This window comes from Chelonia mydas, chromosome 2 (assembly GCF_015237465.2).
Source record: "Chelonia mydas isolate rCheMyd1 chromosome 2, rCheMyd1.pri.v2, whole genome shotgun sequence".
Taxonomy (NCBI): domain Eukaryota; kingdom Metazoa; phylum Chordata; order Testudines; family Cheloniidae; genus Chelonia; species Chelonia mydas.
In genome coordinates this window covers 26,322,802-26,346,782 of record NC_057850.1, presented here as the reverse complement: position 1 = coordinate 26,346,782, position 23,981 = coordinate 26,322,802, and the positions used below count along the sequence as shown (strand labels likewise).

At 43.1% G+C, this 23,981-nt stretch overlaps 1 protein-coding gene across 2 annotated transcripts in view; it reads right to left on the bottom strand.

Moving 5' to 3' along the window:
* The window catches only part of RAD21 (RAD21 cohesin complex component), a 32,250-nt gene extending 13,001 nt beyond the window's left edge, over positions 1 to 19,249 (bottom strand). Inside the window, exons 1-4 of one of the 2 annotated variants that reach the window (XM_037892090.2) lie at positions 18,804 to 19,249; positions 8,656 to 8,826; positions 1,908 to 2,037; positions 514 to 613 (exon numbers count right to left, since the gene is read on the bottom strand). In XM_037892090.2, coding sequence (XP_037748018.1) covers positions 514 to 613; positions 1,908 to 2,037; positions 8,656 to 8,799 — 374 coding nt within the window. In that variant the 5' untranslated portion in view covers positions 8,800 to 8,826; positions 18,804 to 19,249. Of the gene's footprint in view, positions 1 to 513; positions 614 to 1,907; positions 2,038 to 8,655; positions 8,827 to 18,352 lie in introns of both variants that reach the window. The other variant, XM_037892091.2, reaches the window with a different exon arrangement.
* Between the last annotated feature and the right edge of the window lie 4,732 nt (positions 19,250 to 23,981).

Below are 23,981 nucleotides of genomic sequence, written 5' to 3'. Positions count from 1 at the left end.
AATATAGTCATGAAGACAAACCTAAAAAAAATGTGACAACATAAACAAATATGACTTCAGGATACACTTAGAGTGAGGCAATAGAAATTGTCATCAGCTTCTAGGGAGCTAGGAATAAAGAAAAGCTACAGATATACTGTGCCTCTTGTGGCACAAAGGTCGATTTTGGAATAACAAACTACATTCAGCAAGAGTTTAAATTTATATAATGCAAAGCAAAGAGCGTGAAGGTAAATGGTTAGGAAAGCATAAATAACTTGGAACATATTGTGACTTGTTTCTCAATTTACACAATACATTTTAAATTTAACTGTAAATCAAATAAATATTAGCATAGCAATTTGCATTCCAGGAGTTCCCACTACGGAATAACCCAGGGAAAAAAAAGTATTTCATTTTTAAAAAAGGCGAAGTATCCAATTTGAAATGGTGCTTATCTGCCATTATAAATTTAGATTTGAAATTGCTACTCCAGAAAAGCAAGCCTACTTTAGTAAGAGAAAGGAAGCTTACTCTAGATCAGGCAGTGGCTGGTCAAAATCATGAAATTCCTCAGGTAAAGTGATAGCATTGTAGGCAGCCTCTCGATTTTCCTCAGGCAAATCAACAACACCTGAAAAGGAGAACACTCAGACGTAAGTTTCTATATCTACACAAAAGATACGATTTTTCTCCCCCCAACACGTTTAGTGTTGGCCTCTCTGCTCCCTTAGGTATGACTCCCATTGTCTTCACTGACTTCAGTGGAAAAAGACCAAGCCAATGCTCAACAATTCTGAAAAATCCCACTCCAAACGCAGGTTACAGATGAAAGTTAAATGCAATAAAGCAGGCAGTGAAATGCCACTGAAAACCATGGCCATATACTTGAGACTCTGGATCAGAAAGGGAGATCCAAAAAACAAAGAAAAATGCTGTATACTTCAAGTCTCAACATCTTGTTAAAGCTGTTTTGTGCCAGTTTAAAAAAATATGCCACTGTAAAAAAACCTGGATTCCTAAAGTTAAGTCCCAGAGGCCACAATTAGGCACGTAAGTAGACTGGATTCAGAAGTACTGAGCATGCAGAAGCTTCCACTGAAGTCCCATCTGAACAACTTCAATTTGGCAAAAAATTTTACAGTTCCCACACTAAAATCAGAAATAATCAACTAAGTTACTCAACTTAAAGTTGGGTTAAAAGCAGTTCCAGGTATTAACATTTGTTCCCTCCTTCCCAACCTCCAAGTCTCCCTGCCAATTCTTCTGTTTTTACGATCATGTTCTCCTACTTAAATTATTTTTCTTTGTTATTGTGTGAAACATCCACACAATAGAAGAAAATGACTATCCTAAGGAAAACAGTGATACTGAGTATACATCAAATATTGTAACACAAAATACACACACTGAAAAAAATATTCTTTCAGTTACTGTAGCTTAGGCATTACTTTTACGATCGTAGACAAAAAATGTTTAGGCACAAGGAATAGGATTATAAGATAGGATCCCTTTGAACAACTTGCTTCTGTATTTTCCCTTTTCACCTCCTGCCTGCATGGTCTCTTGCTACTCCACTGGTTCTAAATCCCGCTCAGTGCTTCCCAATTGCACATGTAGCTATTTAACAACAAGCACATCCCCATATCACCAGCTGAATAGATCTTATTGACAAGAGTGCTGAAACCTTAGTCCAGAACACTCAACTGAAGCAGTGCTGGGGAAGAAGCAGAATTTTAGCAAGCTTTTTGGTCAGCACAAACCTCAGCCAGTCAACTGAAAGATGGTATTTCCCTATGCAAAAGAACACAAACTTCTCCTGATTCCCCTATTGGAATAAGAATGTAGAACGGCATATGTGCTTAAGTCTTATTACATATTGTAACTTAACTTGTGGGAGAAAGTGTTTAAGATATATGGACAAGTACCTGGACGAAAAGCCATCTTGATCTTAATGAAGGCTTCATTACAGTCCGCAAGAAGATATTTAGCTTTCCTGTGGTAGATTCTAACAACTCCCAATAACAGATGTCCTGAGGTTCGAAGTGCCATCTTCACCTGAAAATATATTTACTGGATTGCAACAGGTATATCTTGTTTATAAAAAACAAAAAACGGTACTTTCACAGGAGAAAAAACCTCAGCGTAAGCCAATCTTGCTAGAGTTTTTCCTATGATATACACCTTTTACATCAATTTTAGGATAAGCAGTAAAGCACAGCATCTCAAATTATCTTTATACTGCCAGAGGCAATATTAATTAATGTGAAGTAGTTTGCAAAACCCATCCTTTCAACTAAATCTAAACAGCGATTGTTCATTGTACTTTGTACTATTTCAAGACATATCACAAAAGTAATATTTAATATAGCATATGCTGTTCAAAAAGCTTTACAATCAGTTCCCACAGTATGATGCTGCTAAGTATTCCAATGTTATGCATGGGGAAACTGTCCAACATGATAGAGGGAGACAGCATCAGAGCCAGGATCAGAATTCAGGGAATTCCTAGCTTTAAGCCCGATATTTTGACTACCATATCTAGTAGTATAGAGTTGCATGCAGGTGTAGTTTGTTATTTTTGCTTACTGGTAATGAAGAGAAGGCCTGTTACATTTGCAAACAAAAGGGTATTCACTGAGTCAGCATGCCTAGCGATTACAGCAAATAATTTTATTTATTAAAACTGAATGTTAAGGAAATAAAGTAAGTCTGAAGCATCCGTCGCTTTGGAATAAATTAGCAAGGAGCACACAAAACCAAACCCATCTCACTGCATCTTGTATAGCTCCTTCATGCTTTTGTTTCTTTGGTTAACTTTCAATCCTGGTGATGTCCCCAAATTTGATCAGGATTTAATAGGTGGACAATGGGGTCCTCCTGGTCCACAACAGGGGCCCCAGCTCTATGATAATACAAAAAATACAAAAAACAGAACTAAACTGCATACTGACCCAGAAATAAGGTTAAAAGTGACTGCAGGCAATGAGGGAAGATTTACTAATGGTAAATGGAGAGTTTCACACCAAAATAGGAAATAAAACAGCACAGTTAAAAATTTTGGGAAGGGCACAAAGAAGCAGCTGTACCCATCCCATTAAAGCAAATTTGCGGTCCTCTTGTCACCAAGTCTCCAACTGTTTCAGTGTTATTTTTCCATGTAACCAAGTATTGTATTTGCTGTAGGGAAGGACTGTGGTTGTCAAAAGATGTGGCCAGGAAAGAACATCTTCAGTGGCTCATAATCTGAAGAAGTTTGAGAACTGTGTTGACGGATAAATGGAATAAGATTTCCCAGGATGATTAAGTCCTAAAACGTCTAACCTCAATTTACCTGAATTATTACCGATACTCAGGCTTTTATTACACACAATAAAAGCTCTTCTAAACCTCCAGAAATCAGATAAAAATCTTACAGAAAAAGAAAAAAAAAACTCCAGAGATTAAGAATGCCTGGCTCTGAAAGTCTTACAAAAATCCTTGCAAGCCTCAAGGTACATGCATAATCCCTGTGAGCGAGCATTTCCACTGCCTTCGTTCTCATCCTACTTTCTCTGACTCCTCCCTGGATTATCTAATGAGGTTCTTGTCTTTAACTAAGGCCTTGTCTACACTGGCAAGTTTCTGCACAGTAAAGCAGCTTTCTGCAGTGTAACTCCCGAGGTGTACACACTACCAAACCACTTAGTGCGCAGAAACTGCACACTAAAATAAACCACCCCGATGAAAGGTGTACAGCTTTCTGTGTCAAGGCTACAGTGCTGCTGTGCCAATGTAGACACCCTGGTTGATTACAGCATTCCAGCTGGCCTCCGGGAGGTGTCCCACAATGCCTGTTCTTGCCTGTCTGGTCATCGGTTTGAACTCTACTGCCCTGCCCTTAGGTGACCAACTGTAGGCCCCACCCCTTACATTTCTTGGGAATTTTGAAAGTCCCCTTCCTGTTTGCTCGGTGATGTGTGCAGTGGTCTCAGCGTATCTTTTCAGGTCACAATGCCTGCTCCAGGGATCAGGTGATCCCCGCCTGGAGCAATGCCGAGCTGCTGGATCTCATCAGCATTTGGGGAGAGGAAGCTGTCCAGTCACAGCTGTGCTCCAGCCATAGGAATTATGATACCTAAGGACAGATTTCACAATACTTGACAGAAAGGGGCCATGACCGCGACACACTGAAGTGAAGGAGCTGCGGAACGCCTACCACAAGGTGAGGGAGGCAAAACGCTGCTCTGGTGCTGTGCCCACAAGCTGCCGGTTCTACAAAGAGCTGGATATGATGCTTTCTGGCGACCCCACCTCCACTGCGAAGGCCACTGTGGATACTTCGGTGGCTCGTGTGCAGCAGAGAGTAGACTGAGCCAGGAGGAAGAAAACTTGGACAAGGATGTGGAGGGGGACCCAGAGGTCAGAAATGCATGCATCCAGGAGCTCTTCTCAACCCCGGAAGAGGCTAGCCAGTCACATTGGTCGGAGCTTGGCAAAGTGCAAACAGGAGAGGAAGCGACTCTGATTTTGGGAAATGCTGAAGTGAGTTGTTGGGGGCAGCAGGGTTGCAGAAAGCAGGCTTTTGTCTCTATGATGCGCGTACCACCACATGCCTTGTCTGAGCGGCGGAACAGGGTGTTTATTCACTCCCTCACTTCACGGGAATCTGCCCCAGAGCTCCACAAAACGCTCATGGACATACTGGGCAATCCGCTGCCGCAGGTTCTTTGGCAGAGCTGCTTTGTTTCTTGCCCCATTAAGGGTAAGTTTCCCATGCCACTCTGCTGTCACTGTGGGGGATGGGGGGGGGAACCATTGCTGCACACAGGCGAGCCACATAAGGTCCAGGGTGGAAGCTGCAGTTTCGGAGAAGACCCTCCCTTGATTCCCTTCTCACCCTCAGCATCGAGAAATCTTCCATAATGAACACAGCCTGTGGAAAATGTGGGGACAGTAATTATAAGGAGCCCCACCCCACACAGTGCTGGCTCTGCCCAAGAGCCACTTGCCAGTGTACAGTACAGTCCTGGAAAACAGATTTCCCCTGCCCCTGCAGTTACTCACCACTTTGGGGGTCTTGTGGCTCATGTGTGCTTGCCTGGGGTCTGCCAGTTAGTGACAGGTATGTGAACAGTGGCTGTGTTTTAAATCACTGAATCAGTGGTCTGAGTGTTGCAAACAATACTGCTGCTGTAAAATGTTGAATTTTGGCTTCACAGATATGACCATGGGAGCCCAGCCTCCCTCTTTGTTATTGCTGGCTGAACGGCTATGCAGAATTAGAAAGCAGCCACGACAAACTAGTGGACTTTCTGCGTGATGTTGTGATGCACTCCACGGCAAAAAAAACACGAATTGAAGGAGTGGCGGAACAGCGAGAAGAGGGACCGAAAGGAGAACACGGCATGCCAGAACAAAGCCATGGAGCGGCTCTTAAACGTTATGGAGCACTAAGTGGACATTCTCCGGGTGCTACTAGCACTACAAACTGAGCACCTCTGCGCCCACTCTCCCCTGCAGTGGCTGTCACAAAACTCTTTATCATGATTCCCCTCAGACACTGCCAACACACTTATCAACCTCCTGGCTCCAGTCTGTACCCGCTGCATTCCACTCCTGCCCCATCACAGTCCAGCCCTCCAGACTCCCAGTACTCACTGTACTCAATACCCATCCCTCTGCAGTTCAGCAAGGCTAAAGACTAGTACCCGCTGCACTATACTCCACAGGACAAGGCTGCATACGATATTTGGACATACAAATATTTCACCGTCCTGGGACCCCACCTCCTCCTGGGACCCTCCCTACCCCCATCCCCCACACTGCTGATGTGTTGCTTTTTTGGCTCTCTCCTCCAGTTGTTTTTTTAATAAAATAATTTTTTTGGTTTGAAAGCAATCTTTATTCCATTAATTGAAAGCAAACAGAGCCCTGCAAAGCAACAGGCAATTTTCTTAAACCTTCACAGTGCATTGTCTGCACCAATCACAATCACCTGCTAGCATTACAAGCACTGCGCTCCCGAGCATAGCAACAAATATTAGTGGCTTTCAGCTTCAAATTGCTGCCTCAAGGCATCCCTGATCCTTATGGCCCTGCGCTGCGCTCCTCTAATAGCCCTGGTCTCTGGCTGTCCAAATTCAGCCTCCAGGCGTTGAGCCTCAGCGGTACAGTCCTGAGTGAAGCTTTCATCCTTCCCTTCACAAATATTATGGAGTGTACAGCATGCGGCTATAAGCATTGGACATGGCCGATGACAATATTCCTGCCTCCCATATAGACAGCGCCAGCGGGCCTTTAAATAGCCAAAAGCACACTCACCAGTCATTCTGCACTTGCTCAGCCTCTTATTGAACCGCTCCTTGCTGCTGTCAAGGTTCCCCATGTATGGCTTCACAAACCATGGCATTAAGAGGTAAGCAGGGTCTCCCAGGAGCACAATGGGCATTTTGACTTCCCCTACAGTGATCTTCTGGTCTGGGAAAAAAGTCCCTGCTTATAGCTTCCTGAACAGGCCAGTGTTCCGAAAGATGCATGTGTCATGCACCTTTCCGGACCAGCCTGTGTTAATGCCTGTGAAACACCCACAGTGATTCACAAGCATCTGGAGAACCACAGAGAAATATCCCTTCTAATGAACGTACTCAGTGACTAGATGGTCTGGTGCCAGAATTGGAATATGCAGACTATATATCGCCCCTCCACAGTTAGGGAAGCCCATTTGTGCAAAGCCATCCACAATGTCACGCACGTTGCCCAGAGTCATGGTTTTTTGGAACAGGATGTGATTAATGGCCCTGCACACTTCCGTCAATACGAGTCTAACAATCAACTTTCCCACTCTGAACTGGTTAGTGACCAATTGGCAGCAGTCTGGAGTAGCCAGCTTCCACAGTGCAATCACCACGCACTTCTCCAACAACAGGGCAGCTCTCATTCTCGTGTCCTTGCACCGCAGGGCTGTGACAAGCTCATCACAGTACCATGAATCTGGCTGTCCTCATCTGAAAGTTCTGTAGCCACTGCTGGTTATCCCAGACGTGCATGACGATGTGATCCCACCATTCAGTGCGTGTTTCCCGAGCCCAAAAGTGGCATTCCAGTGTGGTCAGCTCATCCGTGAATGCCACAAACAATCTCATGTCGTAGCTACTACGCTTGGTGAGATTACTGTCAAACTCCTCTTGCCTTTGTAGTTTAAGGAATAACTCCACTGCTACTCATGACGTGTTAGTGAGAGCGAGCAGCACATTGGTCAACAGTGCGGGATCCATTCCTGAAGACTGAAGAGGAAGAGCACGCAGTACACAAACCATTGAAAGATGGTGCCAAATGTGGACGGAAGCGCAGGATTTGCTAGGATGCGAAGCAATGCATCATGGGGCATTGGGACAGGACCCAGGATGCCCCGCAACCCCCTCTGCCTTCCCACAATTCTTAGCAGCAGAAGAGATGCTCTGCGGGATAGCTGACCAGAGTCCACTGCTCCAAATACCGCTGCAAGCACCGCAAGTGTGAACACGCTATTGCACAGGCAGCTGACAGTGTGAACACACAACAGTAGTTTCTCTTCAGTGCTCTCTTAACGGTGATGTAATTCTGCCAGTGTAAACATACCTTTCCATTACAAACTCTTGTAGACAGGGAATCAGCCTGTTCTGTAAAGCACCATGCATATCTATAGCGCTCTGATAAATAGAGAATTCAGCTATTTTATTTGTGTATATTTATAAGTCTTGTAAAGATCATATTAGCTGCACTGAATTGACAGCAAGAACATCTGTTTAGCTGAAGAACGTGTTTATGGATACTAGGAAACAAGCTTTAGGTTTAGGGAAAAAAGCTTTTCTCTAAGGCATCCAAATGTCTCTTGTCAAGTAAAATAGTTTATATTTGACTTATGTGCCACATAACTAGTCCATTTTTAGAGGTGAGTTAAAAACGAAGACATCCACGAATGCACAAGACCTGAAGAACCTTCCCTCTGATTAGTAGGTATCTGGTAAGAAGAAAGCGTTCCATTCTCTCCCCTTAACTCTGAGGTTGTGTCCTTCAGCACCTTTCACAGTTGCTCTGTTGGCTGTAGCTAATACCAAGCAAAGCACCAAAGGCAACTTAGGGCATAGCCTGGGGAAAACTGTACTCAGCTACTCAATAACATTACTTGCTATCAACTACACATTTTTCAACCCTTTGAACATTAAGAGCAAGAAAGAGTATTTAAATAATCATTCTTTATTTCAATAGCTCTCAATGACAAGTGGATTCAAATGTTACCGTAAGTCCTTTGAAAGCTACCCGCTGACAGGCACAAGATGTTTTTTCCCTTTCCCACTCCCACCATAAAAAATGTCCATGTATACACATGGTACGTCAAGATAATTCAGATAAAGATACTCTGCATAAAACCTATTAACCAAAGGACCAAATCTGAAACCTGGTCACTTCTTGCAAAACTATAAAACAAGAATTGAGTGAAAAAGCTCAGATTATTTCTTAGAATTCATGGATTATTTCATACTTCATGTAAAACAATAGTGAGCATACTTATTTCATTAAAAGTTAACATTTTTAGAATTTTTCAGGTTAAGGCATCAGTATATTAGTTACTTCTTGTATATTGATCATGTGCTGTCATAATTTATCTCTGCTGAACCAGCAACATTAACATCAAGATCACTGTAAAATAAATACCTTAGGTGAGATGATACTCTCCACGCTGCTCTCTAGATTACACTCGAATACATGGGCTTTGGTTAGCTTCTTATCCCAATGGGCCGCTAGCCAGATTTTGGCCAGCGGCCCACGCTTGCTCAGGACAAAATGGGCGTAGAACATTGTCCCAGCCGCCTATAAGGTGCAAACCTGTAAAGAAAAATGTAATTATTTTCTACTGAATTGGGTTACTGCAAAAATTCATATGTATATATGCGCCACTTGGAGGCTATCGACATGTTTTCTTTTCAACCAGTAAGATTCTAGAATGGTTTTGTACAAGAAAAAGGACAGAAATTTTCAAGTAGATCAGAAAATGCCCCTCATGCCTTGAAACATGAAAGGATTTCGTTCAAGATTGAGAGAGTTTTGCTCTTTTTTCCCATTGGTGGCTATATGTTTATAAGTGTATAATTGTACTGCGTTGGAAACTTGAGCAGGTAAACTAGAAAAAAGTCACCTACAGAAAAGTGGGGCTGGAAGGGACCTCAAAAGGCCATTTAAGTCCATCTCCCAGCATTGAGGCAGGATTAAGTATACCTAGACAAACATCTGCCAGCAATGGTCTAAGTTTAGTATCATCCTTGACCATGAACTTTGGTCTCTTATTAGACCTGTCTATGATTCTTCCCAGAGCTTATTTCCTGATGCTAGTCACTAGGACTCCTCCATTGTAAAAATCTTTATTCATGCTTCCATCTCCATTCACCACAGACTTCTACATAGTCTTATCAAGTGCCAGCTATTCAGACTCCAGCACATGTGGAATACTACTGACCTAACTTTTCACACAAACACAAAAATCATAGTCTTTCCATCTTCAAACAGTTCCTGCATCTTTTCATTCCAGAACAAAAAGTTAAGAGTTCTACTCATTTTAAAAGCCTTCCATATGTTTATTCCAACCTTCCTTAAGAACTCTTCTTATCTACAGCCCTTTCCCTCTAAGTGTAGCATGGTTTTCCTATTGTCCTTTAGTCTTGCTGCTGGTGGTGCAAGAGCCCGCTCCTAACAGCTTTGAGAAGAGGAAATATACTGTATTTATGAGGGATGGTCACCATATGAGATACACATAAAACTACAATCCCATCACCAGATTATGGGGAAACCCGTATGAACCTAATAATTAAGGTTAAAATTTTGTCACAGGTATTTTTAGTAAAAGTCATGAACAGGTCACGGGAAATAAACAAATATTCACAGAAGCCCGCAATCTGTGACTTACTAAAAAAGTTTGAGATTGAGATTAACAGTCCGAGTCCTGCTGGGGGCTGACTGTCAGCCGCTGCTCCTGCAGCAGGCGCAGGTAGCTGCTCCTGCAGCAGGCGCAGGTAGCTGCTCCTGCAGCAGGCGCAGGTAGCTGCTCCTGCAGCAGGCGCAGGTAGCTGCTCCTGATCTGCTGCTGTGGTGGGAGCTGATGCCAAAGAAGTCATGGAGGTCCACTAAAGTCATGGAATCCGTGACAAAAATTGTATCCTTACCAATAATTAAGTGTGTGTATTCAGGAAGTAGAAAACCAAAACCACTAACAGTCATCTAATCAGAAATGAGCAAGTAAGGGGAGGGGAGCATGCTACCATCCTCAGAGGATGGATCCAGCTCCTGGCAAGTCCAATCACCATCTGTCTTGCCTCTTCTATCCTTCTCTCACCTCTCATTGTACCTATAATGGAGGATCAAACTTATGCCTTTAAAGCTCCTATATAGAACACCTCCCCAGCAGGCACAGCATATGACACTAGGACCAGAACGGTTTAATTCGATGCATCAAGCAGAGGAGCATCAATTTCTAGCAAAACTGACAACTGTCTCCTGCTGGAAAGTTTCCAAAACGCAGGGTGGCATACAGAATGCAGGCTTCCTGTGATTCCAAGCCACGTTTAAACCTGTGGTCTCAAGGGTTTACAGAACTGCAATGTCTAAACTGCAAATAAACTGTGGCTGGCCTGTGCCAGCTGAATCAGGTTCACTGAATTAGGCTGCAGGACTGTTTCACTGCAGTGTAGACTTCCTGGTTAAGGCTGCATCCCAAGCTCTGGGAGCCTCCCACCATGCAAGGTCCTAGAGCCCAGGCTCCAGGCTGAGTCCAGAAGTCTACACTGCATTTAAACAGCCCCCTAACAACATCCATGGGTGTTTAATTGCAGTGTAGACATACCCTTACATTGTTCCAGTTACTTCACAGTTGTGCAATATTCTGCAACCTGATCTCAGCATGCCCACTCATGTAATTTGGTTTATACTTATCGGCATTTGTGTTTTATTAGTACTAGAGTATTACCATAGCACCAACAAGCTCCAGTCACAAACTGGGATCCCACTGTGCTAGACACTGTACAAACAGAACAACAACAACAAAAAACAGCTTGTGCCCCAAAGACCTTACAGCATAGGTATAAGACATGAGAAAGATGGATACAGGCAGATAAATGGGGGAGTACAAGGAAACAATGCAACAATATAGGTCAGCATTACAGGTAGTGTCTCAGCACACTGGCAGCCTAACCATTGTTAATTTTTTTTGTAGGCATCATGGAAAAAGTTTTAAAGTAGTATAATGGGTTAAGTTTTACAGATGTTTATAGGGAGCTCCTCCAAAACATAAGGGGCCGAATTAAAAAAAAGCACTCCTTTGAAGATTAAGAAGTGGGTGACGGAGGTTGGCATTACAAGCTGTTCAGGGGCAGGACTCAACCCTCAAGAATGAATGAGAGATTATAGATAGGGTGGGGACAGGACTCAAAGGGCCTTGAATGTAAAGACAAGTATCTTATGTTTGATGTGAAAGAGAAGGGAGAGCCCGTGAGGGATTCATAGAGAGGGATGATGTGATCAAAGCAATGTGCTATGAGAATGATTTTTGCAGTAGCAATCTGAATGGATATGAGCAGGGCAAATTTGCATTTGTTAAGGCTAGAGAAAAGGATGTTGCACTAATTGGGAAATGAGATGATGAGAACTTGGATGAGAGTTTTAGCAGTGTGGATGAAAGGAAAGGCCAAATCTTAGAGACTGTATGCAGAAAGAACTGCCAAGAGTCAGGCAGAGGACTGAGTTGAAGAGGACAGCCAGGTTACAGGCCTGAGTGACAGGAAAGATGGTAGTACTGCTCACAATGATAGAAAAGAGAAGTGAGGGGAAGGTGAAGAGCTCCCTTTCAGCCATGTTGAGCTTGGGTTTGTGGCTAGACATCCACACATGGCAGGGAGACATGTTGAGATTGTTGTTTGGCTAGAAAGACAGGCCTGGAGTAGAGAAAGATCTAAGAGTCACCAGAAATAGTTGTGGTAGTTGAATTTGTATCTACAAATGAGATTACCTACAGCTAACGTAAAGAGGGAGAAGAGAAAGGACCCAAGGACAGAAATCTGTTGCACCCTCACTGAAAGTTGGGGGGGGGGGGGGGAGGAGAGATGCAGAGGATCCTCCAAAAGACATGCTGAAGGAGGAATTTTATGGGAATCACCCAGATTTTCAAATGAAGGGGGACACTATAAATCAGAAACTATTTCTCAGTGCAATGGGTTTAAAAAAGTATTCCACAAATATATGAGGTGGGTTTGTTGTACAATGCAATATTTCTCAAAAACATTAGGAATAAGAGAATGGAGAAGGAGTGAGGAGTTAAAGCCATCAGCATTACTCTGTCACAACCTTCCAACTCCAGTTATAAAAACTGTTCTTTGATTTTTGTGGATTGGCATAATTATTAGATTTGACATGTTCACAATCAGCTCAAAATATACAGCTTAAACTTCAGGGAAAGATCAAACATACTTGACTCAGGCCTGAAAATATAATGAAGGCTTCCCATTAAACATGAAAAGCATTATGTGGACCAATAAGATATAAAAGCAACTGTGTTCACTCCAGTTCCTCGACAGCACAGATAGCCATGTTAGCAGCTGCTATTTTACCACTACTATCTTTCAGCAATATTGCTGCACTCAGTCTGCATGCTCCCCACATTAGAGCTACAAGAGGAAGTAACTTTCCTACAGTGCCAGGAACACACAAGCACTAATGCTAAGGGGGTAACAAGATTAGGTCCTTGTGAGGACAAATTGTTTATTTCTTCTATTCAGGGAATATACATGGGCATTTGGGGGGAGAAGGGGGAGCGAGGAAGTGCTCCCCAATGCAATAGGGAAAGGTTTAATCTTTCACACAAACAGGTCATTAATACAACAAACAGGGCTGGGAACCTATTACACTTTTGTTGTGGTGAAGATGGGGATAGGAAGTCCAAATGGTAAGTGGTCAGCATGCTGATGTTTCACAGGACTAGCACTGAGAATAGCTAAATCTATGCAAAGGCTATGGATAGCCTGAAACTAAGTGTAATGTTAGAGAAGAATGAGAGTTACTTGTTTCAAGTATTGAAAATCTTGAAAAGAGAAAACAAAGTAGAAGTAAATTGCTTCTGGCAGAGATTAGCAATTTTCCTCCATATATTATGGACATGCTGCCACAGAAAGTTATACATATAAATAGATGAAAATTTAAGGAGTGACGTTACCAGACTAAAAATAATTTAACAAATGCATTTATAAGTTACAACACCTTACATTAAAACATTAATTTCTATTTGCAATGTCTACTTTATTCAATGTGGTCTGCTTGAAAAAAAATGCACAAGTCAGCATCACTTCTAAGTTCTAATGCACTATCCCAAAATTGCAATGAGAATACATTCTCATGCAGTTTGTACAAATTTTAAAATACATTTCCAGTGGAATTATTACTGAAGTGCTCACCAACTTTCTCTTCTTGGAATCCCCACCACCCACGATCCTTTGCAGCATGGCAGCAACTGTTGCTGCCTTTTTCTCATGCTTCTGTCGTAGAATCATAGAAATCTGGGTTGGAAGGGACCTCAGGAGGTCATCTAGTCCAACCCCCTGCTCAAAGCAGGACCAATCCACTATATTTTCTTTTCCTTGTTTCTTTCTTTTCTCTCCTTTACTTTTTTTGGTCTGACTCTTCTCTCCAGAAAAGTGCAGACAGACGGTGGTGGGGGAGAGCAATAGGACAGCTGACACAACCCAATGCTGAACTAACTGCTAGATGTGCAAAGAGAAGCTTGGGTTGGCCTGGTACTCCTTAACTATACACCTGTGCATGTGAGCTGCTCCTACAACCAACAATATTAGGGCTCACAACAGATGCAGGAAGGGTAATTAATTACTTTCAGAGTGGTAGCCGTGTAAGTCTGTATCAGACAGGCCAGTCCTCGCTTACAGACAGCCCCCCAACCTGAAGCAAATACTCACCAGTAACTAACCACCACACAACAAAAACACCAACCCAGGAACCAAACCCTTCCACAAACCTCAGTGCCAGCTCTGTCCACATATCTATTCAAAGGACACCATCATAGGACCTAACCACATCAGCCACACCATCAGGGACGCGTTTCAGAGTAACAGCCGTGTTAGTCTGTATTCGCAAAAAGAAAAGGAGTACTTGTGGCACCTTAGAGACTAACCAATTTATTTGAACATAAGCTTTCGTGAGCTACAGCTCACTTCATCGGATGCATACTGTGGAAAGTGTAGAAGATCTTTTTATACACACAAAACATGAAAAAATACCTCCCCCCACCCCACTCTCCTGCTGGTAATAGCTTATCTAAAGTGATCACTCTCCTTACAATGTGTATGATAATCAAGGTGGGCCATTTCCAGCACAAATCCCGGTTTTCTCACCCCTCCCCCACGCAAACCCACTCTCCTGCTGGTAATAGCTTATCTAAAGTGACCACTCTCCTTACATCAGGGACACGTTCACCTGCACATCTACCAATGTGATATATGCCATCATGTGCCAGCAATGTCTGCCATGTACATTGGCCAAACCAGACAGTCTCTACACAAAAGAATAAATGGACACAAATCAGATGTCAAGAATTAGAACATTCAAAAACCAGTCAGAGAACACTTCAATCTCTCTGGTCACTCGATTACAGAACTAAAAGTGGCAATTCTTCAACAAAAAAACTTCAAAAACAGACTCCAACATGAAACTGCAGAACTGGAATTAATTTGCAAACTGGACACCATCAAATTAGGCCTGAATAAAGACTGGGAGTGGTTGGGTCACTACAAAACCTAATTTCCCCCAACTCACTCACACCTTCTTGTCAATTGTTTGAAATGGGCCACTCTCATTACCACTACAAAAGTGATTTTTCCTCCCTTGGTATCCTACTGTTAACTGAATTGCCTTGTTAGACTGACCTCCCACTTGGTAAAGCTACTCCCATCTTTTCGTGTGCTGTGTATTTATACCTGCTACTGTATTTTCCACTCCATGCATCTGATGAAGGGGGTTCTAGCCCACGAAAGCTTATGCCCAAATAAATTTGTTAGTCTCTATGGTGCCACAAGGACTCCTCGTTGTAATTACTTTCAAGTAGCCACTTGCCATTTTAACTAAAGAAGCAATGGATCAGATCTGGGATCCTACAACTTTCCTCTACACCACGGGTTCTCAACCTTTTTCTTTCTGAGTCCCTCTGATGCTAGAGAAACTCCACAGCCCAACTGTGCTACAACAATTGTTTTTCTGCATATAAAAGCCAGGGCTGATGTTAGGGGGGTAGCAAGCAGGACCCATGTGAAGCTAAGTTGCTCAGGCTTCGGCTTTAGCCCCGGGTGGGGATGCTTGGGGCACCAGGCTGCAGTCCTGCATGGTAGGGCTTTGGCTTTTCTGCCCTGGGTCCTAGCAAGCCTAATGCTGGCCATGCTTGGCAGCTCCCCTGAAACCTGCTCATGGCCCCCAACCACTGGTTGAGAACCACTGTTCTACACAGTGATCTATTCTTCTGCCCAGCAAACCTATTGGGCACCTCATGTGCAGCCCAACTCATCTCAGACTGGGAAACTTTCTGCTATGATCAAATTTTGGCCCTGTCAAACACGTGTCCTTTTAAAAAGTGACACCAAACTGAAGTCTAATCAAGTTAAAATTATTTCAAATCCTACAGTTGTCCTTGAACCTTCCTCCCTATTTGTGTTTTAATAATCAAATATTCCTATTTTGTTTAAAGCATGTCTCTACGTTGCTGTAGAAAGACCAAATCACGGGAAAATTGACTATACTGTGTCTGTACATTTGACCACACCGTGTATATAAAGTAAAACTGAAAAAAAGAATGTTGGAATTGCCACACTGAATTAGACCGCTGGTCCATCTACCCCAGCATCCTGTCTTGGACAGCGGCCAGCACCAGATGTGTCTTAGGAAGGTGCAAAAAACCTCAGAATGGGCAGATGTGACATAATCTGCCCCCCAGAAAGTCTCATCCTAGTTTCCAGTCATTAGAGACTGGGTTAAACCTAAAGCATTAGGTTTTATATTCCTTCTGAAATGTATTAGCATTAAACTATTGTAATTCTGGAAATACTCGTTAGCCCAGTAAGTGTCCAACAGCTCTTTGAATCTAGCTAAAATCTTGGGCTTTTCCACATTTTAATTACACACTGCATGAAAAATTCCTTTTATCAGTTTGAATCTGCCATCATGTTCCTTTGTTCTTGGTTAAAAGAAAGGGAGAACAGAAGTTCCTGATCTACCTTCTCTATATCATTATTTTATATACTTTTTATCATGTTACATCGCATTTGTCTCTTAAGGTAAAAAATCCCCATCTTTTCAATCACTTCTCATACCAGAGTTTTTCCATACCCCACATTATTGCTGCCCTTCCCTTAGCCCCTTTAATTTTGCTATATCCTTTTTGAGTCAGATAAACTGCACATAATATTCCAGATGAGTGTATTCAATTGATTTACATAATAGCACAGCTTTAATATTATTCTCCATCCTGTTACTTATGCATCTTAATGTCTTTCTTGCTTTTTTGACCACAGCTTCACACTGAGTAGGTCTTCACTCCCACAAGGAGGGCCAGGCCCCTTTCCTGAGTTAAGTTAATGGTCAGGCTAGTTCAAATTTTTCCCTTCAATGGACATTTTGCTTTTACCAACACTGAACTTAGTCTACCACAGTATCTGTCAATTTATCTAGCTTGGTTAGGTCCCTGAAGTTCCTCACAATCTTCTCTATAATTGACTAACTTAAATAACTTATCTGCCAATTTTCCCACCTTACCCACTTTCTCAGATTGTCAATATACTGGGTTCATTTTGTTTTAATTACTGTTTAGAAATTCACAGCATGCCACATGCTTACAAGTCTTTAGAAAGTAAATTAAGGCCCCGATCCTACAAAGACAGGTCAAGAAGACTACTCACATTTGTGAAAGAGAGCACGTGTTTGCTGAATCTTGGCCAAAGAAACTACTGTAGAAATTCTGAAATATTCTTGCCCAAAGTGTTCAAATTCAACGAACAAGGTAAATTAATTTAAATAAGACAGCAACAAAAAAAACATTTTAAAAAAAGGAAAACGTGACTGTTACAGCTGAACTTTGGCAGGCAGGGTGATTCTGAGGCAGATTTCAGAAAAGCTAAAAGGAATCACAAGATCATCTATTCTGACCTCCTACACATCACAAGTCATTAAGTTTTTCACCCATATACCCCTATGTTGAGTCCAATGACTTCAGTTAAAAAAGATAATTTTAGTCCTCAGGAGGCTAAAGTGTTGCGCACCACCACTTGAGAACAGCAGGGATCCCAAGATCCCTGTGATGGCAGAGAATCACTTAGTTGAGATATATCCAGCACACAATCCATGCTTCCTCTCCTGATGCAGAGGAAGGTGAAAAAAATCCCAGGGACCCTGCCAATCTGATCTTGGGGAAAATTCCTTCCAAACACCAAATCTAGTGATCAGCTAGAGCATAAGCATGTGAGCAAGATTCTCTGTGCCACTTCCGAGCACCAGTCCACCCCAGCTAGTATCCCATCTCTAGGTGTGGTGGGTGGTATGCTTCAGAGGAAGGTGAGCCCAACCCCCCTACCACCTCCAGAATACAGTTGTACATCAGGAGTGTATGTGTGTGTGAGAGAAAGATCCTTCCTGACTTCTGCAGGAGACCAGATGAAACCATGAAGACAGGATTAGATTACAGTCATTATAGTATAGAGCTACAAATATTATAAACATGTAGAGGGCAATACAGGCAATCCTATTGTCCCAAAAACCTCAACTCTAAAAATCAAGCAAACATAACAGGGATAGCTCTTTGATGTACCACTTAATACAATAACTAGTGATTAGTTTAACTACTGCTAGTAGAAAAGCCCTAGATTATCCACCTCTGCTAATATAGGACTGACCCATCCCTCCAAAAATATATTTTCTAGTGTAAGTGGGTTCTCAAACTTTTCCCTTTCAGGTCCCCCCCTTCTAAACCTTCACTTCCCGCAACCCCAAGAGCAATCCCCCATAAACCCAATCCCAGAGTTTACAGTTTCAGGAAAAGGTTCGCAAAATAGTGTCCCACATAATAGTCTATATGAATATAAATTAGTTGCCCCGTACAGAGGGAAGCAAAGATTTCTACCGAGTGCCTCTGATCGCTTCACATTTAAAAGCGCACCGCCGCCAGACACGCACTGAACCCCCCCCCCCCCCCACCCCCACCCAGTCACCTGCCCGGTGCCCCGGGCTGGACACGGATCCAACGCCGGCAGCAGCCCCTCACATCCAGCAGCTCAGGGCCGCACCCGAGGGGCTAGGAAGCGGGGATTTGGGGGCACGTCACCTTCGCTTATGGAGAAGTTTTGCAGCAACTCCCCCACCCCTGGCTCACGCCGAACTGCTCCGAGCTGCGTGCCCGGGACTCCCTCACGGGCCTCACCCGTCTCCGCTCGGCAGCGGGGCAGGCTCCAGGGGTCAGCGGACTCCGGAGCTGTCCTCCCAGCTCCTGCAGGCACTGGCCGCAACCCCCGCGCGCCTCTGGGGAAGCGGCCCCAGAAGACACATTAAAGCCCCACGTCTCTCCGTCTCCCGGACTCGGCTGGAGGGGCCCCGGGCGCAGCGGGCCCCGGGTGCCCAGCCGCAGCACTGGGCGGCGAGGACTAGGCCTCGCCGCGTCCCGGAGGAAGCGTAGTGCCCTGAGCCCGGCCGCCCCCGCCCTTCGGACGGCGGCGGATCCCCCCGCGGGACGCGCTGCCTGCTCCGCCGCGGCGGGGGCAGCGAGGCCGGCTCCTTACCCCGAGTCTTGCGTGGCGGCAGGGGAGGCCAATGCAGCGGCTGGCGGGGCCGGGCTCGGTAACTGCACCGCTCCGCCTCCTCCCCGATCCGAGCCACTCAAACAAACAAGATGGCGGCCGCAGCCCTTCCTGCCGCCCAAACCCGCCGTTCAAATCGGCAGGATGTTTACTGTTAAAATGCCCCCCTCCCGGCACGGAGGCCAAACACGCATGCGCGGAACTGCAACCACTATGACGATCAGGACTCCGGGAGGGAAGGCAAGAAGATACCAAATGCGCGTGCGCCCAAGCCCCGGCCTTCCAGTAGCAGAACGACGGAAAAGGGCGGAGCGTCGAAAGGCGCTGAAAAGGCGCATGCGCAACCGCTGAGACTGACAAGGCCCAAGGAAAGGGGGCGGGGCTAGGGCCCGGGCCGTGGAGAACGAGTCGGGGAAGAAGAGTTGCGCGTGGTCGCTGAGCCGGTGCGGTTGAAATAGCCCGCCCGGAAAGGAAGAGGGCAGTGGTAGCGCCCCCTCTAGGCCAGGAGTGGCTAGCGCAGTTGCTAGGGTACTTGGCATCAGGTCTGTGGCTAGGGAGCTGTATAGTTACAGCCCTGGGCATCAGGCTTATGAAATACTGTCAACCCCAACACAGCATGCAGGGATCAGCCTCAGGGCAGGGGATCAAAAATCATGAGTCAGATGGCAGCCCCCTTTTAAAGCCTGCTTCCCCATTGGCGGCCCAGTTGTCAGGTCTTCCCTCCAAGCTTCACAGCTCACTCCTGCCCTCTGGAGCACTATGGATACTTCTTCTCCCTTTCCTCAACAATGTTCAGTAACCACTTCTTCCTGTGGCTGGACATGGCACCTGCGCACCCCATATCATTTTCCTTGCTTGAAGTAATTTGGTTTCGGCACCACATGTTTTGGGAGTTTGAAAATAGCAAGCATTTCCCCAGCAACCAACTGTATTATCTCACAGAAAGGGTTATGACTGCATGTGGAAAATAAGCAGCAGGAGTAGATGATTAGTAAACAAAGAATCTATTTTTATTGGAGGGAAGAAACAAAATATAGAAAACCAGGAAACATTTTTTTCTGAATAGAATGTTTTTCAGTCACCTCTATGAGGCATCAGCGAGTCTCTGTAACCATGGCTACAAAGTCAAACAACATATTGGATCAACTAGAAAATGAAGTGCCATAAATCATCCTTGTCCCAAAGAGACCTTAAATATATAAGCATAATGAAAACTTTCTTATAAAACAATATAGTACATTTTTTTAATAGACTATCAGCACATAAACAAAATGGAACACCGAAATACCATGAAACTCCGCTTTCCCTCCAAGGGTTTAAACAATATTACTGTAATTGAGCAAATCTATCATATCAGACAACAATATATCTTAGCAGATGATAGCATATCAAACAGTGTAAAAATATGCAGTCTAGTCTCCTAATCCCTCTTCCTCTGACTCAGTTTTGCAGTTTTCAGCATTCATTTTCCTTAATAGTGTCTCATTAGAATCTTTATCCAAAACAAACACTGATTCTCCTTATGCCCCACATGGAACTTTGCTGGGGTAAAGTAATGCTGCCAGGATGCCTTCTGTCAGAAAATGCCTGCTGTAACACTACTAACCCCTTTCTTTTTTTCTCAGTATAGTGGCTTAGTGGTCGAAGCACCAGGTTGAAAACACTTAAGCTCCCCGGAACCACAGATTTTTAGTCTCAGCAAGACTGACTTGTTATTTCAGCGGTATATATATTGAGTTCCATGCATTTTAATCAGAAGTCCTTCCGCTCTCAATAGGATATTAAATATAACATGCCACTTTTAATAAAAGGAAGGGTTTGGCCACAATTATTTTCTCCCTACTACTGGGTGGTATGCCAGCTGTTTACCTACTTGTCACAGTCCACATTATTCTTGATTAGTGGCAGAGCTTAACTTTAGGGAAGAGTATGATGCATTCCTAAAATGTTCTTTCATATCTCCTGAATATCATTCAGCTCTTTTTCTCACCCATGGACTTAAAAATCATTGTACTGCTTGTCTCACCTAATTTTGGTATTCTTGGTATTCTGGTACTTGGGCTGAATTTTGATATTTGTGGTCTAGCACTTCTTATTACGGAAGGGATCCTTTCTTGCAAATGAGATCTTGAATCCTTTCTTGCAAATCAGATCTAAAATACTTGAAATTAGCTTGTCCATAAAACCTATTGACCTATTAGAATCATGAGGCTATTAAGGAATAGTTTTGATCCTTTCTTGATGCATAGCCCAATTTTTTGCAATTCTTTCAGCATTTTAGTGTCTGATCCTCCTATAGTTATTATTATTGTTATTGAGCTACCAAAGTGTGCCTAAGCATTTCACAGAAGTACGTACAGACACGCAGCCTGAGCCCCAAAGAGCTTCCAATCTAAATGTAGCCTAATTTAAATCTAAATTATCTGAATGATAATTTCTTTGGCTTTACTCTGTTGTCCACTGTTTTCACATGTCTATCAAGATCAATTCACTCTGTAAGCTTGTTCTCCAACTGGGTCTTGTCCATCACTGTAGAAGACTTCAGTCTAATTTAATGTTACATAGTTTGTCCAAGAGATTTCTGATTGATTGTCATCTCATGAGACTGTTTCTCTCCCATCACAGTTAATTAAGATGTCTCTTTGCATGGCCTGAAGCTGAGCTTAATCACACGATGTAAAAATGTTTGGTTTAAACTGCTATGGAGATTTAAAAACACGATGACTGTATACAATGATCAAGCCAATCATTTAAGCTTCCACTTAATTGTGGGAAGCTCTTCTAAAGATTACTAAAACTATAATACCACAAACAAAAAGATTCCCTAGAGAGCCTAGACAGAAGCTCAGCACAATATATTGTTTCCTTATGGATAAAGCTCCAGCTCCAACCACTAAACAACCATTTTTAAAGAATATAAATGAACTGTCTTCATTTTTAACCAAAGAATAAATTATTGTATGAGTGTTTCAAAGGGCCACTTCCATGTTCAAAAGATTTATTTTTAATACAAATTTTCTTCAGTTGCCATAAATACCCTAAAGCATTAAAGCAAAGGATTTTAAAAATCTAATTTAATTTTTCAGCACTCATGTTGCTTGTGTAGCATTTCTATTTCACTCAGCTTGGACAGTGATCTGTAGAAGTGACCTGATGCTCGAAATGTAAATTGACCTGCTGACTCAGTTGCCTTATAACTGCCATTGCACAGCAAAAGAAACATACTGTACGATTTGAATGCTGCTCCCAGTATTTTGCTGAATTTCTCATCTGGCTCTGCTCAGTTAATTGCATTCCATACTGTACTCCAGGTAGAGAGGTTGTAGTTGATTATATGCTCTTTCACCAACATATGGGGAATAGGACTATTCAGTGACATTTAAAAGGAAATTCAGGCCTATTTTCATTTCCAGCCTCTGGTCAAATGCACCAGCCAGGCAGTGCATCCAGAAGTTTTAACAGGAAGTTAGCTTACACCAGCTAAACAACTTTTTCTTAAGAGATGGACAGCTTTTTCTAGAGAGCTGTATTCACTTTGAATAAATGTTTTTGAGATAACCATGTTTCCTCATTGGACATTCAAATTTGAGATACAGGTTGTCCTGTGGATCCACTGTTCCACACGCCATCTTCCTTCAGTTTAAGCTGCTTTGATTTGCACAGAAACATGTACAGAATCTATGGCTGCAAACTATGGACAACGTAGCTACCAGCTAAACTGCATACGAGTCAGCCTCCACTGCAAACCCCGCTTTGCCTCCAGCATTTATAATGGTGTTAAATATACTAAAAGGTGTTTTTAATTTATAAAGGGGGGGTCACACTCAGAGGCTTGCTATGTGAAAGGGGTCACCAGTACCAAAGTTTGAGAACCACTGGAGTAGATGATCATGATGGTCCCTTCTGATCTTAAAGTCTATGAGTTTAAGTCCATCACTGTTCAGAAAAGCATGGAAGCACACTCTTGAATGCTTTCCTGAGTAGTGCTGCTTGCCTGAATCAGGGCTAGCAAATCCAATGACCCTTTCTTGCTTCATTCTGTTCGTGTCACATGTCTCTACTGACTGTATATTGTTGGATTTTTTGTGCATGTTTGAAACAAAAGTCCCAATAAACTTAGTTCCACGTGGAAGGATCTCCCTCTCCTTCGATTTCAATAGGGCTCTGTGCATGTCCTGGGTGAGTTCTCTGAAATGAATGAAGAGCCAATTTTATAAAATGCATTAAACAGAGAACAGGAACAAGTTTTTTTTATTTTTTACAGAATACACTTTGATTAGAACCAGCAGCATAAAAAATAGCACAGGAAATTAATGTACAATGCACAATAATATAGTATTCAGTTAAATGAATTGTTTTCACTTTATAGGTTTTGCATCTTTGACTACTGTGCTGCAAACCCATCTATCTCACTACTGAAGGCCTTTAGAAATGTAAACTACTTAATTTCTCACATGCCAGTTCCATTCTAAATGGTCCTCTCTGATAATTAACAAACAAGATGTTTCTCACCGACACACATAGCAGATACTAACTGAAAATATGTGCTTGAGACTACAGTGAGCCTTGAGGCGCTGATAAAAAGGCAGCATACCTCTGAGCCACTCAAGGAAGAGCTCTTGGAAAGTACTCTGATTGTCAGGCAGGTTAGTGCAGCAGTGCCCCAAAACTCATTTTTCAGAACAATATAGATTGGTTTAAACTAGTGTAAATGATGAATTCTCTGTAACTTGAAGTCTTTAAACCAGGATTTGAGGACTTCAGTAAAGCAGCCAGAGGTTAGGGGTCTATTACAGGAGTGGGTGGGTGAAGTTCTGTGGCCTGAAATGTGTATGTCAGACTAGATCAGGGGTTCTCTAACAGGGGGTCACGAGGTTATTACATGGGGTGTTGTGAGCTGTCAGCCTCCATTTCAAACCCTGCTTTGCCTCCAGCATTTAGAATGGTGTTAAATATATTAAAAGGTGTTTTTAATTTATAAAGGGGGTCGCACTCAGAAGCTTGCTATGTGAAAGGGGTCCCCAGTACAAAAGTTTGAGAATCACTGGAGTAGATGATCATGATGGTCCCTTCTGATCTTAAAGTCTGAAAGAGTTTAAGTCTATTGAGATGATGCAAGAGATAAACGAGTTCTTGGCTCTGAGACTATTGCAATCAGTA